The 17,239-nt window shown below is 43.7% G+C and overlaps 1 protein-coding gene across 2 annotated transcripts in view; it reads right to left on the reverse strand.

Annotated features, from left to right (window-relative positions):
• STAM (signal transducing adaptor molecule) overlaps positions 1-17,239 on the reverse strand; it is a 252,063-nt gene that overhangs the window by 166,060 nt on the left and 68,764 nt on the right. For both annotated transcript variants that reach the window (XM_086941774.1, XM_086941775.1), the window contains one exon: positions 11,588-11,734. In XM_086941774.1, coding sequence (XP_086797900.1) covers positions 11,588-11,734 — 147 coding nt within the window. The remainder of the gene's footprint in view (positions 1-11,587; positions 11,735-17,239) is intronic.

Consider the following 17,239-nt stretch of genomic DNA (forward strand, 5'->3'; position numbering starts at 1 on the left):
ACAATAGTAGGAGCAAATTTCTCAAATGTCCTTTCAGACTTGTATATTTTCTTTAAACTACAGTTGAGCATAGTAATGCTCACCATGGTTTTCTACAGAAACATGAGTTTGTAAGTTTAAAAATTAAAATAATGTATCTATTAAGCCAAGCTTCTATCAGACAATATGTTCCCTACCTCATGCATCAGATTAATCATGAGCAGGTCAACTAATGGTACTGAAGTTGCACCTAGAGGAATGCAGCAGCCCCAAGGGGGTCCAGTTATGAAAAAAACAGAAGAGATCAGAGTAGCAAAATCTATCTCCACCTCTCCAGGCAATGGATGAGACAGTAACCCATCTCCTGATATTAGGCAAGTACAAAAAAGCTGAACTGCGGTACTGTCAGAAGACCTTGATCCTAGGACTTGAGAGCTGTGTTGAACTCAACATATATGAAGGAAGTGGGTGAGGTCTACAAATTGTAGCCTGTACTTTTATGGCAGTTAGACAGAAGACACTCTAGAGCAGGTGTCTTCAAACTGTGGGCGCATCCCCCAGGGGGGTTGTGGAGTGTTACAAAGGGGGTCGCGCATTCCCAGTCAAGCTTCTTCCCATGCCCATAGAACTACAAGGGCTTCAGCTCCCCTCCTACTCGTCTGTGTCTCAGCCCCGGCTCCTGCAGTGCAGCTTGAGCTTTTGTGGGCTGGGCAGTGTCTGGAGTCGTATCTTCCGCACACCCGAGTATTTGACAGGTCCTTAAAGACCATTTGCATACTTACGTGCCTTTGTTAACTGGTTACAGAGGCTTTGTTTTTTTTCTGGTTCCAGTACCCCCTGGGCCCCCACTCTGCCTATTCCTTACATTTAAACAGTTTTATCAAGCAGTAGCTCTGAATAAAACTGCTGGAAGTTAAGAATGTCACAGGTCAACAAACAATGAAATTAACCAAGAATAGAAAAGACATTCATACATCTTAAAAGGTTTTTTTCTGTACACCAAGGGGCGGATTTACAAGCCGCTTGCGTCACTTTTCCCATGTTAAAAGTGACGCAAAAGTGGCGCAAGCGGCTTGTAAATCTGCCCCAAAATGTTTTTCACTTTTGCCAATTTCTATTATAAGAATAATTTATCTTATAAAAACATTATATACAAGTCCCATTGCATCTCGGCACTCGTGAGAATTTGGTCCTGTGGATGTGCTGGAGTTGTAAACATTTTAAAGCACTTTAGGGCAAGTAACGCAGCACGGTGCAGCAAGTCATTTTGTTGCGCCGTGCTCTATTAGTTTGGAAAGCACAGAGATGCGACATATTTACAAGAATATGTCGCATCTCTGACCTTCCCCAGCGCTGGCGCACAAGCTTCATGCGCCGGCGCAGGCACCCTTGCACCAAACAATCACTACGGGCATTTTTCTCTTTCAATGCGTGCTGTAGAATGCAGCACGCATTGAAAGAGGAAAAAATGAGGAGAAATGAAAAAAACTATCCTTGTTGCGCCTCACTACGCCACCTCTAGGGTGGCGTAGCATTCAAACGCATCTCCAGATTTACGATTTCTTGTAAATATAGAGATGTGTCTTGTTCAATGGGTGTTGCGTGGGAACACCCACAGCAACACCCATGAAACTCCCCTTCCACGCACAGTGCTGCATATGAAGGGGCCATATTTACAAGGAGAGGAAAAGGTTCGCAGGGTGGCTTTTCATCTACTTGTAAATATGTAGGGGCCCCCTGCACCACCAATACGTGACAAAAAGTGAGGTAGTGGTGGTACAGGGGGCTTGTAAATCTGCCCCATATTATGTAGGCTAAGGAAACCGTTTGTTATCCTACGGCACTGGCAGAACCATGAATCCAGACTTTTTGCCGGCCCCTACTCTGGAACCAAAACGTGTTGTGCTGCCAGGACCAGAGCTGGAGTTTGATGCATGTGCAGATTCTGCCTACAGGTTTGAACATTTTTGTCATGAGGGGTTCCTTACACCTGAAAATGTCGACAGGGGAATCTCGGGATCCAAAAGTTTGAAGACCTCTGCTCTAGAGGCAAGCACACAGGTGGGATTCTTTGCAGCTAAACTCACTCCTGGTGGCCCTGTAGAAAAAAGGCAGCAAGGACCATTTTTCTACTTGTTGCTGGATCTTAGTCCGAACAAGAAGTGAAAGCCGAAACAGTGAAACCAAACCTTTTCCACGGTTATGCATGGCCCCAAATACAAGAAATTTGGCTCTATGTTGCAGGTACAAAACAAGTGCACAATGGCAAGTGTATAAACATCGACTGAATACATTGTGCATACACAATTGTATGAAGGCATATAGGCCAAATCGACAAGATGGCTGCAGTTAGTATCCAAGATTTTGGATGAACTCTGCCTTTTCTATCTTGACAATGTTGAACATTTACTGGCTGGCTTGTCTTTCCAAGGTAAAAAAGAAAGTTTCTGATATATTCTGGGAATGGAAGTACATTACTCTGAGCAGAGGCAGCAAATTAACTCGGCCTGTAATTTTATTGCTCAGAGTTAACAGACTCTAGAACTTAAATTTGTTAGGTTGGAGGACGGAAGGAGCAGATTCTTCAACAAATAAAGTAAATCCTGACCAATTGGAATTTTTTGGGAAGCAATAAAAACATGAGGCGCCAGTCCTGAGCTGTTAGGAAGAGGAAAGCATAAAGCAAAGCTGGCAGTTCATAAAAGACTATGAACTTCGAACCTGTGGGAACCAATCTTATCATATGGTCAAGTGGGAAATACACTTTATCGTAATGCTTTGTTGTTACAATTCTGCAATGTTTCACAAGCTGCTGACCAGATTTGTAAATGTCCTTATTAGTTAGAACAATAGAGTGCTATTTTCTCTAACGTGCTGGCCCTGGCCCTTTGTCTAAAAATGCATGCATGGGGGAATGAGAGAAGAGGTACAAAACGTCTGCCATGATGCAGAGATCTTAGCATGCTCACTTAGCCAACACATAACCAATGGTAGTTTATATTTGGAGACCCAGGTAATTGTCACTGATCTGTCAGTTTCACTTGTTACGAAATAAGTTAGGGGCAGCAACATTATTGTCTACTTGCTTGGCTATTTATCCTCAAAGTGTGGGGCTGAACCAAGTCCGTTATATCCTTTAACACAGAGACAGGGGTAGAACAACAGAGTCAAATCCCTAAGGGGCACAGAAATAACTGTCATTTTGCAATGGCTAAGAGGTTTTGCATGGTCCCTCACTGACCACAGTAGGAAACTAGGCATCATTCTGGACAACAAGCTAACCAAGACGACTCAGGTCAACTTAGTCTCCTCCTCCTGTTTTTAAATCCTCCACATGATTCATAAGATATTCAAATGGCTGCCCCAAAGCTCAAGACGCACCTTCACTCAGGCCCTCAGCTCCAGGAGGCTAGACTACTGCAATTCGCTCTACGTATGGATTGCAGCTCACCTCCTCCTCCTACTACAGACCATCAAGAACTCTGCAGCCAGACCCATCCTGGATCTCCCTATGTGAACCCACATCATCCCCTACTTCAGAGAACTCCCCTGGCTCCCAGTTCAAGCTCCTGACCCATGCATACAAGGCCTTACATGGACCGGCCTACTTGAACCAGACCCTGAACTTCCATCAGCCAAACAGATACCTCAGCTCCACGTTCCTTTCTCTAACCGTCAACCCGCGGAGGGCACACCTTCTCCTACCTAGGAGCAAAGACATGGAATGAGCTACCCTTTCATCTACAGACCTCCCAATCACTTACAGAGTTCAGAAAGTTCCTGAAGAACTAGATATTCAGCTAATCAACTGCCCCCTGCCAGCTCCTGTACACCATCATAGGTGACAAGAAGTGCTCTACATATCTACTGATTGACTGGTACATAAGTACCCAGTACACCCGGAAATGCCTGTATAAGTACCACACAAACTGAAGCAAATGGACGAAATTAAGGCCTTCTCTTAGACCTCATAGATCATAGGACGGGAGTCCGATTGCTTGACAACACCAACAACACTGCACTCCTAGCAACTAAGTGCCTGACCCAAAGTTGTAAGCTCAAGGACAAGTTGGCTGGACCAGCAGTGTAGAGTATGTTGATAAGTGGGGAGAGGTTGTAAAAGACAAGAATGTTGTCAGCCCAGAATGTTGTCAACACTGAAAAAAACGCAGTTGAGGCACCTTTAACGTCAAGAGACAGTCAATTGCAAAATACCTTCAAAGCCGAGGCGAACTCCATGTCGACTCAAAGTCAAGTCAAAAATAACTTTATTCGGTTTTCATTGTTCACAAAACCATAAAAGTACAGTTTAAAAAGATTTTTCTTTTTACATCTCATAAAAAAAGAATTCCATAAGTTAAAACCTGTTATAATAAGTTAGTTTAAAAAGAACATTATTTCATATTTACACAGAAATACTTAAAATCATAGGTAGGAAGATGGTACTCTATTCCAAATTAGATCTATGGCGACCAATGAACTTTAAAAATGTAATTATAATCTTTGTTAACCATTCCTCCTCCAAAAACTATAAAGATAACAAAGATAACAATGCCGGATGACATCTCCTAATTCCCATGTGTTTCAATACCGATATAAGCCAGGACTTTCTAGGTTCACAATAGAACTTACAGAATAGAATTGTGTGAATGGTGGCCTGGATAGAGAGATCGTCACATGGACAAGGCGGTAACGCTGTAGACCAGTCACTTCTTTTCGGAAAAGTAACCAGTCAATGAAAATGATTTAATCTAAACCGAGTCAACAAAAACCTTTAACTAGTGGTATTGAAAGTTAAATAGGGTTGAATAGAAAAAGTGATCTGTATAGCCAACCTGTGCACAGTTGATGACTTGCCTCTTTGGCCAATCACAATTCGTCTAGGTGTGTTCAGCACCGCGCCTGGAATGCTTTTCTGGATATCTCAAGGATTGAGGTGGGTGAATGGAAATATTTTCCCAAGCCTAGATCGTACAAAAAGGGTTTAATGTAACATAACCACCTAATCTTATTAGCGTTTTCTAGGGAAATACAATCCATTATAAACCCTTGGGAAAAAGTGGTTCTGTCTGATGTACAAATACAATGCTACAGAAGGAGTGGTTGTATTTCGACAATATCAGCCAGATAAGAGAGGCACAGTTCTAAGTGGCATGAGTACGTCGCAGTACCCCGAGGAACTGTAAGAAGATACCTCAAAAATTTGTTTTCAACCATTTGTAGGGCATCAATGTTTTCATAGCCCCACACGCCTATCCTGTATGTCGCTACAGTTAAGCATTTGGCCTTGTATATCGCTACCAATTCAACAGGTGGCCTTCTTCCAAGGCTTCGTGCAAAGTTTACCAAAGCAGAAGTAGCTCTCATGAAGAGAAGTTTTCTGGGCTCTATAGCCGGTTTCCAAGTAATTTTATGGTCAATAGTAATCCCTAAATATGGGAATTTTTCAGTACACTCAAGCTTTGCAGTTTTCAGAAAGATACCCTTTGTTCTTTTCTTACTGGATCCCACAGACATAACAAAGGTCTTTTTGATGTTGATGTTTAGGTCCAGATTGGCATGAAGGAAGCGTAGCTATCAAGGGCCAGTTGCAGTTTAACAGGGGTTCGGGCCAATATCACTGCGTCGTCGGCGTAGAGTAGGGCCGGAATAGGGTGAATGTTTATGAACGGGAGGTCCTGGCACCCTTTGACCATGTCCCGCTCCAGGCCATTAGTATAGAGTGTAAAGAGAACGGCTGCCAGGACGCAGCCCTGTCTCACCCCTCTCTCCACACCGAATGACGCAGTTAGCTCTTCATACGCCGTACTGCACTCTGGCTGTAGCGTCTGACTATAGTTCACGCAGAAAATTGACAAGCCTCAGCTTTACCCACATTTCTAATAGAACTGACCAAAGTTTTGCATGACTAACACAATTGAAGGCGGCCGATAGGTCGACATACACCATATGGAGTTCCCCGCCTTTCCCACTGGCATACTTGCCTAACAACAGGGTCAGATTAAGAGCTTGTTCAATAGTCCCTAGCCCCTCTCGAAACCCAAACTGTAAGTCAGATAAAATCCCGCTGTCGTCTGCCCACTGCTGGAGGCGTTCAAGGATGACTCGGCCCGCCACTTTACCTAGGGAATCCAGCAGTGAGGTAGGTCGGTAACAGGATGTTTGTTGACGGTACCCTTGTTTAAAGATGGGTCCTAAGATCGACTTTAACCAGGATTCCAAGAGCCCTACGGTACAAGATGCTTGCAGGACCCTGGTTAGGATCGGAGTCCATAGGTCAGGATTTGATTTAAAAAAGTCGATTGGGACCCCGTCCGGGCCTGGGGCCTTCCCATTTTTACTGGCCTTTAATGCCAGATCTACTTCATTGTGGGTTATATCAAGGACTATAGGGTATACAGTAGACTGTTGCTCAGGGAGAGTTTGTACTTGTCCATACTCTGGATCATTTCCCTTCGCAAATATCTTGCTAACATGCTCCACCCAAGCCCTTTCATCTATAGCAACATCGATTTTGGGAGAGTCTCTCTCATCGGAAAGGAAGGGAGATTTAATAATGGCCCAGAAAGCAGAGCTATTTTCTTGGGAACAGCTTTTATGGAGTTGGTCCCAGAGATCCCGTTTCAATTCTGCTTTTCTATCTTTAATGACAAGGCTGTACTCCCTTCTGAGGGTTGCTATTTCTTGGGCATCCCTTTCTGTTTTTGTAAGGCATTTTTCAATTTGGAACCACTAGTTCTGCATTTATTATTAAACCAACCTTTCTTATTGGATCTGATGTTTTTCAATTTGATAAAGATTGCTTCTTTTATTGATTTTATGACCACCGTTAAGTTAATCAATACTTCCTCGGCAGATGTAGCCATATCTAAACACTTTCTTTTCGATGGCCAAATAAGCTGTTTTTACTACAGTTGCGGTAACAGATACTGGGTCACCTTTCTCCCATTTAAGTGAAAACCCATTTAGTCTATCTAATGTCAATCTATTTTGGGCCAGGGTACTTGCTATATTTTGGGTATTTTGTTTCTGAGGCAATGACAAGGCGATAGTGATCGCTTATTGCGTTAACATGCGTCACAAAGTTTATAATAAGTTTTTCCGCTCTACAAGAAACCAAGATGAAATCTATTGTGCTAGGTCTTCCTCTACCATTAAAAGTGGGGGCAATAGCAGTGAAAGAATTATTCATGTTGTTGGCCAGACCCAAGTCTAGATCAAACAAAGTGTTGTTTAGGGCATTCCCTATTACTGAATGGGAAAAATGGGTTATCGGGCTATCATTTTCATCTATTATACCACAGATGTTTTGGTCGCTGTATTTGCATAGGCGCTGATTGAAATCGCCACCCCATATAATTATGACCTCTATTGCTGTACGCTGTATTAAAAGATTAATCTGTTGTATATTGGCCAATAATTCTCCCTCAGGAAAATTATTATAGAAGTTTACTATGAGGAATGAGTCCGCATTGTTCAGAGAGAGACTTAGTACTTGATAGTTGGCTTCAAGTTTTACCGTAGTTATATCTACTGCCTCTATCAAGTTGGAAACATAGATGGATAAACCACCTTTTGCTCTGCCGGAAGATGAAGGTTGTGCAGGGGAAAAGTAAGTTTTATAACCTACAATATGAATTGCTGTGGTGGCCCAGGTCGCCTGAAAGCATAAGATATTAAAATTTTGAGTAAAGCTAAGCCAGATATCGTTATTTGCCTTCGAACGTTGTCCGGCAATGTTCCAATAAAGTATAGTAATTGAAAGCTTGTCTTAACTGCTTGGTGGGGCTTTGGCTGAATGATGGAGTCTACATAGTCATTAGCTTTAGGAATTCCCTTAACATCATGAATCTCTCCCCGATTCGTCCCCATTTCCGGTGTCAGGTTTTCTTGAATGACAAGGGGGGGATATGAATCTGATTCGGTTTTGTTGGCGGCTAGCAATTGTTCAGAGGAGATATTAAGAGATTCATGAGGGAGTAATTTCCGGTTTTTAGGGGGTAAATTCCCTTTTGACCCCAAAGTAGGGGAAATCAGTCAATCGAGTTCATCCAAATCCGAGAAAACCTCAAATCTATTTCGTATTGGAAAATCATATGGGTAGTGGTGGTTTGATGGATTTCTACCCTTCCCTGAAGCTCCTTGAGACCTCTTTGTCGGGGATAAAAAAAAAGCCTAATGAGAAGATATTTATTTCATCTCTTACAATACCCCTACTCCCACTCTGTTGCAACACGCTATTTATCAAATGAGGGGTGCGAAAAGCCAGAACAATTGAGTCACCGGCAAATATATCCCCTCGTGAGCCCACACTTTCAACCCTTCTTGCCATTTTAAATTCTCTAAACAGATGGTCCGTTAGGCCCGTTTTCTTGCCCAACCAGTATAGGGATTTATTCCTCAATGTTTCCCATCCTTCGATTGCCAAGGGTTCTTTCTTTGGAAAATTAGCCAGCACTATAATGTACGGAGTGGCTGCTGGATGGAAGTACAAGATGGTCATTTGGGGCCAGAATTACCCTATCTGGGTTAACGTTTCTAACAGGGTTTTTTACAAGATTAGGGGATGAATCTCGGGAAGTAAGACCCGGTGGGTCAGTTAAACTTTTCAGAGAAACAGAATCCCCCGTTCTAGATGTACGTTTTCAGGGAAGGGATTGGCCAGGTTAGGAAAATGTCCTTTCGCTCTAAGGTCTGATGAGATCGTAAAGGTGGAGAGCGTGGATGTTAAGTGTTCCCCATCCCTGGTGTTTGAGAGGACGTTATTTGGCTCATTGGGTCTGTGTTTAGAGATCTGGCCCGGGTTGGAAGAACCTGCTTCAAGTAAAAGTGTCCGTAAAGTTGTAATTGGTTGGTTTTTAGCGTTAGCTAAGTGTTCTTCAATGGATGTTAATCTAAGGTCCATCTGATCTAACCTGACTCTGAGATAAAGATCCAACCTCTCTATTAATAACGCTAAATTCATTGGTTCTGTACACTGAACATCAGATAACTTCCTGGGCCTTGTCCTATCTTTTGTTAGGGTTTTTTTTGGCCCTCTTTTTTTCCTAACATTATGCAAGATGTTAACTTTTAAAGGGGTGGTTTCAAGGCAGATTATGGAATCCGTTTGTGTCGGGTTATTGTGGGCAACAGGATTTTGTGTAAATAAAGGGGACATTTGCTTCTTTTGGGGAGGCTGTAGTGCTTTGTCTGGGTCGTTCGACACGATGTTGTCAGTAATATGTTGAATGCACCCATTTACAGATTTTTTTATCATTTTAGTCTGCCCATGGGAGACTGAAGCCTCCGATTGAGCCACATCGTCATTTGATCGAGACAAACTTGCCTCAAGAGATTCCAATACTGAGCTAATTTGTTTGTCTAGTGCCCCCATTGCTCAGGTCAAATAACTCAACAAGGTTTGTTGTGTCTCAACATGGGGCCTTTTTCCTGTGTTTCTGGTTTGGGCAAGGTAATTTGCTCTTCCCCATAGTAGCTTCAAATAAAACAGATTATTAAAGAATCAAAAATTGCTTCCAAGTAAAGGGAGTAAGAGACAACAAATTATAGTCAAATATTGGTCAGAAACTGCTATTTCAGTCAATTCCTACGAGTGAAAAGTTCAGTGCGTTTTCGCTACGTTTAGGAGTTTCTCCTGTAAAATGTCTTGTATGGGGGAGGATATATTAACCCCTTCCACGCTGATGACGAGCTGGGCTCGTCATGGCGTAGCCTCCTCGCACGCGGATGGCGAGCCCAGCTCGTCACGTAAAGTGCGTTTTTAAAAATCTCAGCGCGGGAGCGGAATTCCGCTAGCGCGCATGAGGTTAAGCACTCCCTATGCTTTTGCAAGCCAAAGCGGTACAAAAGGGGGTGGTGATGGACGGAGCATCTGAATCAATCAAACACTCACACCCAGTCAAAAGATCTGGGTTTAATCCATCACCATTCTTTAGCCCACTCTGCCACCCCAGTTCAGACATGGCCATATGAAAATCAGTCTGACCCTGTGCCTCATGGGAACAGTCCAGCCCGAACTGCCAAGCCATGTCTTCCCTGGACCGGAAACAAGCTTCCGAGGACCGGCTTCTGGCATTCCAGCCGTCTTCAGCCCGGGTTGCTTAAATCCAGTGGCAAAGTGAGCAAGGGACTCGCGTCTGAGCATACCCTCCCACACTTATGGCGGCCAAAAGCGGTACAAAAGGGGGTGGTGATGGACGGAGCATCTGAATCAATCAAACACTCACACCCAGTCAAAAGATCTGGGTGTAATCCATCACCGTTCTTTAGCCCACTCTGCCACCCCAGTTCAGACATGGCTATATGCAAATCAGTCTGACCCTTTGCCTCATGGGAACAGTCCAGCTCGAACTGCCAAGCCATGTCTTCCCTGGACCGGAAACAAGCTTCCGAGGACCGGTTTCTGGCATTCCAGCCGTCTTCAGACAACCGGGCTGAAGACCGCTGGAATGCCAGAAACCGGTCTGAACTGGGGTGGCAGAGTGGGCTAAAGATCGGTGATGGATTAAACCCAGATCTTTTGACTGGGTGTGAGTGTTTGATTGATTCAGATGCTCCGTCCATCACCACCCCTTTTTGTACCGCTTTTGGCCGCCATAAGTGTAGCAGGGTATGCTCAGACGTGAGTCCCTTGCTCACTTTGCCACTGGATTCAAGCAAGCCGGGCTGAAGACGGCTTGCTTGAATCCAGTGCACTAGCCCCAATCCCAATCCAAACAAGCAAAGTCACACAGAAGAAAGTAAGGAAAAAAGCCCAGAAATGGCTTTACATAGAATTCCCATTTGATTTCATCACTTCTGAGGAAGCTTAATCTTTTTCCTGAGATAAAAGCATTCCCACTAGAAAAAAAACACCAAAAATAGAAATAAATAACCATAAATAAAATTATTTCTAGGGGGTCAAATTCTGAAAAAGAATAAGGAAACAAAAGTGAAACTGGGCTATGTGAAATGGCAGAAGAGAAAGCAATCATCAGGAAAAAAGGCAAAAAATAAATCACATCTCCAATGAAAAAAAAATTGAAAATATTTCCTATATATAATTTTACCACAGAAATAAATCTAATAAAAGGAGAAGTAGCCTTCTGTAATGTTCAACAATGAGCGAGAATTTTCTTGTTTGGGGGGGATGGGCAATTGACACTGATGCGCGTTGAGATTGTGGTTCTTCTTGGCTGCGTGACACTGAGTTTATTTCTTAGTATGAGGTGATATACCTTTCCTAAAGGTATTTCATTTTTGCCTCTTTTTAAACGGAGGAAATGGCATTAAAGCTGTACTACTCCAGCATGTACATAGTTTTTGAACAGATTTAGATTCTACTCTAGGTTTATATCACATTTGTAAATATGGATACAAGAAAGCAGCATTTACATACGCATTCTGCATTTATTAGTTGGAGAATATATTCCTTTGTTATAGCACAGCCGGCATCCTAAAAGGAGCTTATCTAATGTTTATGAAAATTAATCCCATGACGAATCGAAAAACATTTCTTTAAAGAAGGCAGGAGAGTGGGTTAAAAATTGTCTTCTAGACAAACGTCAGGGTAGGTTTATATCATGGGAGCATAAATTATATATATATTTTTTTTTTCTTAACATACCTGTGAACCAATGGCTGGAAACGAAACGCCTTGCTCCTTCAGATTTTTTATCATAGCAGAAATTAGACTCAGTTGTGGATCAGTCTTAAATTCATCTGCCCATTCTACCATTAGGGCTTTAAGCTTTTCACACACCTTTGGATGGCCCTGTGACAAGAAAATGAACTATCATTGATTAAAAAGAGAGACACATGCAAAAAGTTAAATTATGTATCAAAACTATACAAATGTGCCTGACACACGCAGTGATAAGAGAAAGACCTACAAAGGAGGTTGCTATTACGGTCTCATAAATTATCAGATTGAAAACAAAGACAAGTGTGCCAAGCATCATCGACGCCATATTATTTGGGAAGGCAGGCACAATTTGCAGAAATAGTTGTTGCGGTTCTTGCCTGGCTACAAGGTGATGAGGAAGGGGACTTAACAGATGGAAGGTGAACAAGGATACATTTTTAGGTCTCGTGGCGTTGAACCGCGCGAAGTGCGGTCTCGTCAGAGACCTATTGTTATGGATTCTTCTTTCCAGGAGAGGGGACAGGAGCTGGCCGTGCGCTCGGAATTGAGCGGGCCACACGGAAGTGAGCGCGTTTGCTGTGGCCAGCTCCTGTTTCGTCTCCTCTCCTGGAAAGCTGTACCCCACAGCCACACCTCCCTTTGCTTACGCATGCGCACAGAGAAATACACACGAGCGCACCTACACACACGCACGCACACATACAGAGCCACCCGCCGCACACACGAGCGCATACACACACACACACACACACACACATGCGCACCCCACCCCCCCACAAGTAAGGCCCACTTACCGCCACTCCGGACTTCAGCCGCCACCGCGGGGCTCTCCCTCGGGCATGGGAGCCCCGCGTCACCAGCACTGCTTCTTTCCGTGGGCGCGTGCGCGGGCTTCTGAAGACGGAAGTCCCACCCCACGGAAGGTTTCAGTTTCGCTCACGGCTTGTTCTTCTAGGAGCCTTCCAGCAAGAAGCCGACAAAGACGGACCAGGCTCATGAACACTAATATCTTGATATTTCTGGCAACTGACTGGATAAGTACTTTGAAGCACATGACCCTGAGGAGGGCGCTATGCAAGCTTCAAATCATAAGGCAGAAACACCAGTGCATCCTGGGCGTCGTTGTGTTCTAAAAAAAAAAACGGAAAAAAAGCAGCACGTCGACGCCTCCCCAAAACCCCAAGACAAAAAAATAAATGACCGTTCCCCCCTAAGGCTCTCCTGAGCAGGGTCGGGTCAGCCTCGTCGCCACCAGCTATGCAACCGCCAGGCCGCAGACCCCGAGGATTTGTGTGTGTTCGGCACGGTGCGGACAGTGTTGAAACGCAAACAATAGGCCCGGCGCCTACCTTTGTTCAGGTGAATTAGTAAACAGACCCTTGGAGCGGAGGAGAACAACCTTTTATAGCGCGCGGCAGAAAAGGTGGATTCTGGGGTCACCTACGTGCCTTGGGGGGCGGGGCCAGGGCAGAGTATCATTGGAGCGCATGCCGACTTTTTGAAATGTGGTTCACATAATTACAGTGAGGTAACCTGCGGGTGCACGTACTGTGTGGGATTGATATTGCTATAAAAGCCACATAACAAACGAAAGGGATGCAGAAGTGTTCAAATAGTGTAATATTTATATAGCGCCTCATAATGACCCTGAAGAGGAGAGCACCAGTTGTCACAAGAACACATTCATTTTTGGTAGGCACGGGGAGATTAAGTGATGTACCCAGAATCACAGGATGTTGAGAGTCCTTGCTAAGACTCCAGGTTCCCCAGATTTGTGGTGACCTCCATAGCCCATAGGCCACATCCTCTCACATCCTTAGCATCGGACGTTTTGCAACAATGGGTCTTTTGCCACGCCTATGCTTTTGGCACACCCCAAGAACTTGCACTATTCCGAGAGCCAGCCCTCACATGCCACACCTGGAGTCAGCCGCCTACACCCCAGAGACACTACACTCCTCTTATACCATCCACAGTGCTTTTCACAACACTCAAAGCCAAGGATTGCAGTTCATATCCACTAACAGCCTTGCCACCCCACAAAATAAGCCCCATGTAATCTTCAAGGCCAGAGTTTATACACCAGGCCAGAAGCAAACACTCCTGTAACACCCTTCAAGCCAAAGCTCTTAAAGCATCCATGCTGCCAGGGAACCTACGCCATCATAAGGCCCAGCAATCCCAGACTGTCCCAAAGACATTGCTTTTACACCATCCCAAGAGGCAGCATCCCAGACTGTCCCAAAGCCTGCGCTCTCACACTATCACAAGAGCCAGCATCCCAGACCATCCCAAAGCCTGTGCTGTCACACCATCACAAAACATGTTCTCTCACACCATCCCAAAACCTGCGCTCTCACACCATCACAAAACTTGTACTCTCACACCATCATAAGAGCCAGCAATCCCAGAATGTCCCAAAGCCTGCACTCTCACACCATCACAAGAGCCACCAAACACCAGCACACTCACACAATCCCAAAGCCTGCGCTCTCGCACCATCACAAAACCTGCACTCTCGCACCATCACAAAACCTGCACTCTCACACCATCACAAAAGCCAGCAAGCGCAGAATGCTCCAAAGCCTGCGCTCTCACACCATCACAAGAGCCAGCAATCCCAGACTGTCCCAAAGCCTGCGCTCTCACACCATCCCAAAACCTGCGCTCTCACACCATCACAAAACCTGCACTCTCACACCATCACAAAACCTGCGCTCTTACACCATCACAAAATGCATATAAGCACAACAGTAACTTACAATACTATTATAGTATAATATTATTGCCAACATTACTTAATATTTTGCAACAGCTAGCATCTTGCAAATCATCTTTATACACCAATACAGACTTTGCTAAAAATTTAAAGCAACACATTGTCATATACAATGCCAAAAACAAACTTTAATGCTGCGAGACCTATTGCATTGCAAATGCTTGTTTGAAGAGGGCAGAAAAAAATAACAAATAGACTGAATGCAGAATAGGCTGTGGCAGAGCACATGTGGGAATATAGTTTGTCAGAAAGTGGATTATTATTTTAGGTATACAAGTATCCACCTCAAAGGTCACCACCTGCTAGATGTCATGCAAATTACATAAAATAAACCTTTGCTGAGGCCCAGGTAAGGTGACAAAAAGAAGTGAAACTTAAATCAAAGGCAATATGTAAATTATCTATGCAGTGCATTGTCATTACAAAAAGTAAAACAAAACAATACCATTCTGACACCAATAAAGAGATAACTGTTAAGACTAAAATGAGATTAAAATTACAAAAATCCAATAAGGAGAACTGAAGATATTAATTTTACAGAGTTATGTGAAAATAGCACCAAAAAGTATCAATTGAAAAGTGCCAATGATAGTTCATGGAAGTGAAAGACCAGGACCTAGAAGCGATTGGAAGTCGAAGAGGCGGAGCCCTGGTAGAATACAAGTGGATTTGTCCCAGTAAAAGTATGAAAGCCAAAAGATCAAAGTAATTTCTACATGCCAACTCGGAAAGGGACTGTCAGTTTTTGAGAAGAAAAACCCTCCCTGAGCTAGTTGCCGCTGCAATTGTAGCTGCTGCCATGGAACAGAAGAACACATACCTGAAGTAAATTGGCCCTGATGAAACCTTCTTACTGAATATTTTCGAAGACCCAAGTCGGAAGGGAACTTACAGCCCGATTCATCAAAGACCCGTTTTGCGAGTCTGTAATAGCTATTTATAAGGAATCGCTATTACAGACTCGCAAAACGGGATTCATGTAGGAATTGCAAAAAAAAAATGCGATTCCTACACATTGCTAATCGCAAATAAGGAATAACTCCCCATTCATTCCTATGGGCCAAAAGGCCGTTAGGAATGAATGGGGAGTATTCCTTATTTGCGATTAGCAATTTGCTAATCGCAAATAAGATAGCGATTTAAAGGGTGCCAGGGGTGTCCAAAGGACACCATTTAGCACCCCTTAAATGCAAATTTAAACAGGTGTTGCGCACACACATGTCCAAAGGACATGTGTGTGTGCAACATGCACCTTAGAAAAATGCTTTTAAAAGCATTTTTCTAAGTTTTCGCTATTTACCACGAGGTTTGACCTCGCGGTAAATAGCGGGCCGAAATTGCGAATTCGCAATTTTAAAATGGATGATGAATTGCATTTAAGGAATCTCAAATAGAGATTCCTTAAATGTAATTCCTCGCAAAATAGCGAAATCGCTATTACCGATTTTTGCATTTTGGATGATGAATCCCAAATGCAATAATTGCGCTTGCAAAGGGCCAGATTCTGAGAATCTAGCCCTTTGCGAGCGCAATTCAGCTTCATGAATCTGGCTGTTAGTTTCTTTTTTCTGGAGGTACTGGGAGCCTTGACAGGGACGAAGTGAAACTCAGTTTGATGCTGTGGAATTGCCAGTCTGATACTTTTTCCCCCAACTGGTCCCCTGAAGCTCTGGAGGAAAGTTTTTCGAAGTTTCCAGACTTTCATCTAGTGCCCAAACAACCAATGGAACACAATCCTAGTCATCAAGGACCTCAGGGGAGGGCCCTTTGTGAATCTCACTGTACCAAGCAGAGGTCTACAGCAAAGTCCAGTCCAGGTGCAGTTGTCAATTGTTATCTGGGACCCAGAAAGCCAGTCAACTGACCCTTGGAGTCCATCTCTTTATCCTGGGTGCAAGTGAGCAGGTCCAGTCCTTCAGGGCTCCTCTCACATCACAGACATCAGATCCAATCTTCTTCAGACCTAGAAGGCGCTCTGAGAAGGGCATTTTGGGATGCCACATTTATGTCAACATCAGCTAGTTGGTTTGGGTGACTCGTGAGCACACTCAACCCCAATAGGATGAAAGTTACTCAGGGCAACCCCACTCCTTTTTCAGTAGTTCCTCTCTGCCTTCCTGAAAACACTCCCACTGTGCACCTCACTCTATAAATCTAGGAGGAGGAAACTGTTCCCCCTTTGCACAGAGCCTGAGTACCCATCTACAGGTGTGGCCAGGTTAATGAGAAGTCCTCTCTTCTGTAGTAACTCCAAACTGGATCTGGGGTAGCTTTCCTCCTAGTGTGTTTGGTGCCAGCTTGACTAGGGGGACAAAAGTGGAGGCCTTTCCAGGTGTCCCCTAATATTTACTTATGACGGGGACTTCCCATTTGAAGTTAATTAAGTTCCGGTACCAAACTCAACTGGTCTTTCTGCCTGGGGAATAATACACCTCCCACACACAGGCCACTGTGTCTGCTCTGGGAGCAGTTTTCACACTGCTTTCAGGCCAAGTACTGGCTGGGCAGTTGAAGGAGACCCAATACAAATTAGCCTCTAGCAGCTTCAGGCAGGATAAAGGTAACGTTCTAAAAGTTACATTTCCAATATATTGATGTTAAAAAACTGACCACCATTAGATAAGATTTTTTTTATTAAATATAAAAATACGTCTTTAAATGGAGTAAGTGGCTGGTTCAGTGAATACATATAGATTAAAGTGTATAATCTATATACTTTGACTTTTCTTATGTGCCAGCTACTGATTCACAAGTGACAATACTGTTTTACGCCTACTAACTGGGGGCCCTGCACAATATTAAGCATTTAAATGTTTTTATTGCAAGTAAGGTAACATACATTCAAACCAATATTT

Source organism: Lissotriton vulgaris, chromosome 10 (genome assembly GCF_964263255.1).
Source record: "Lissotriton vulgaris chromosome 10, aLisVul1.2, whole genome shotgun sequence".
NCBI lineage: Eukaryota > Metazoa > Chordata > Amphibia > Caudata > Salamandridae > Lissotriton > Lissotriton vulgaris.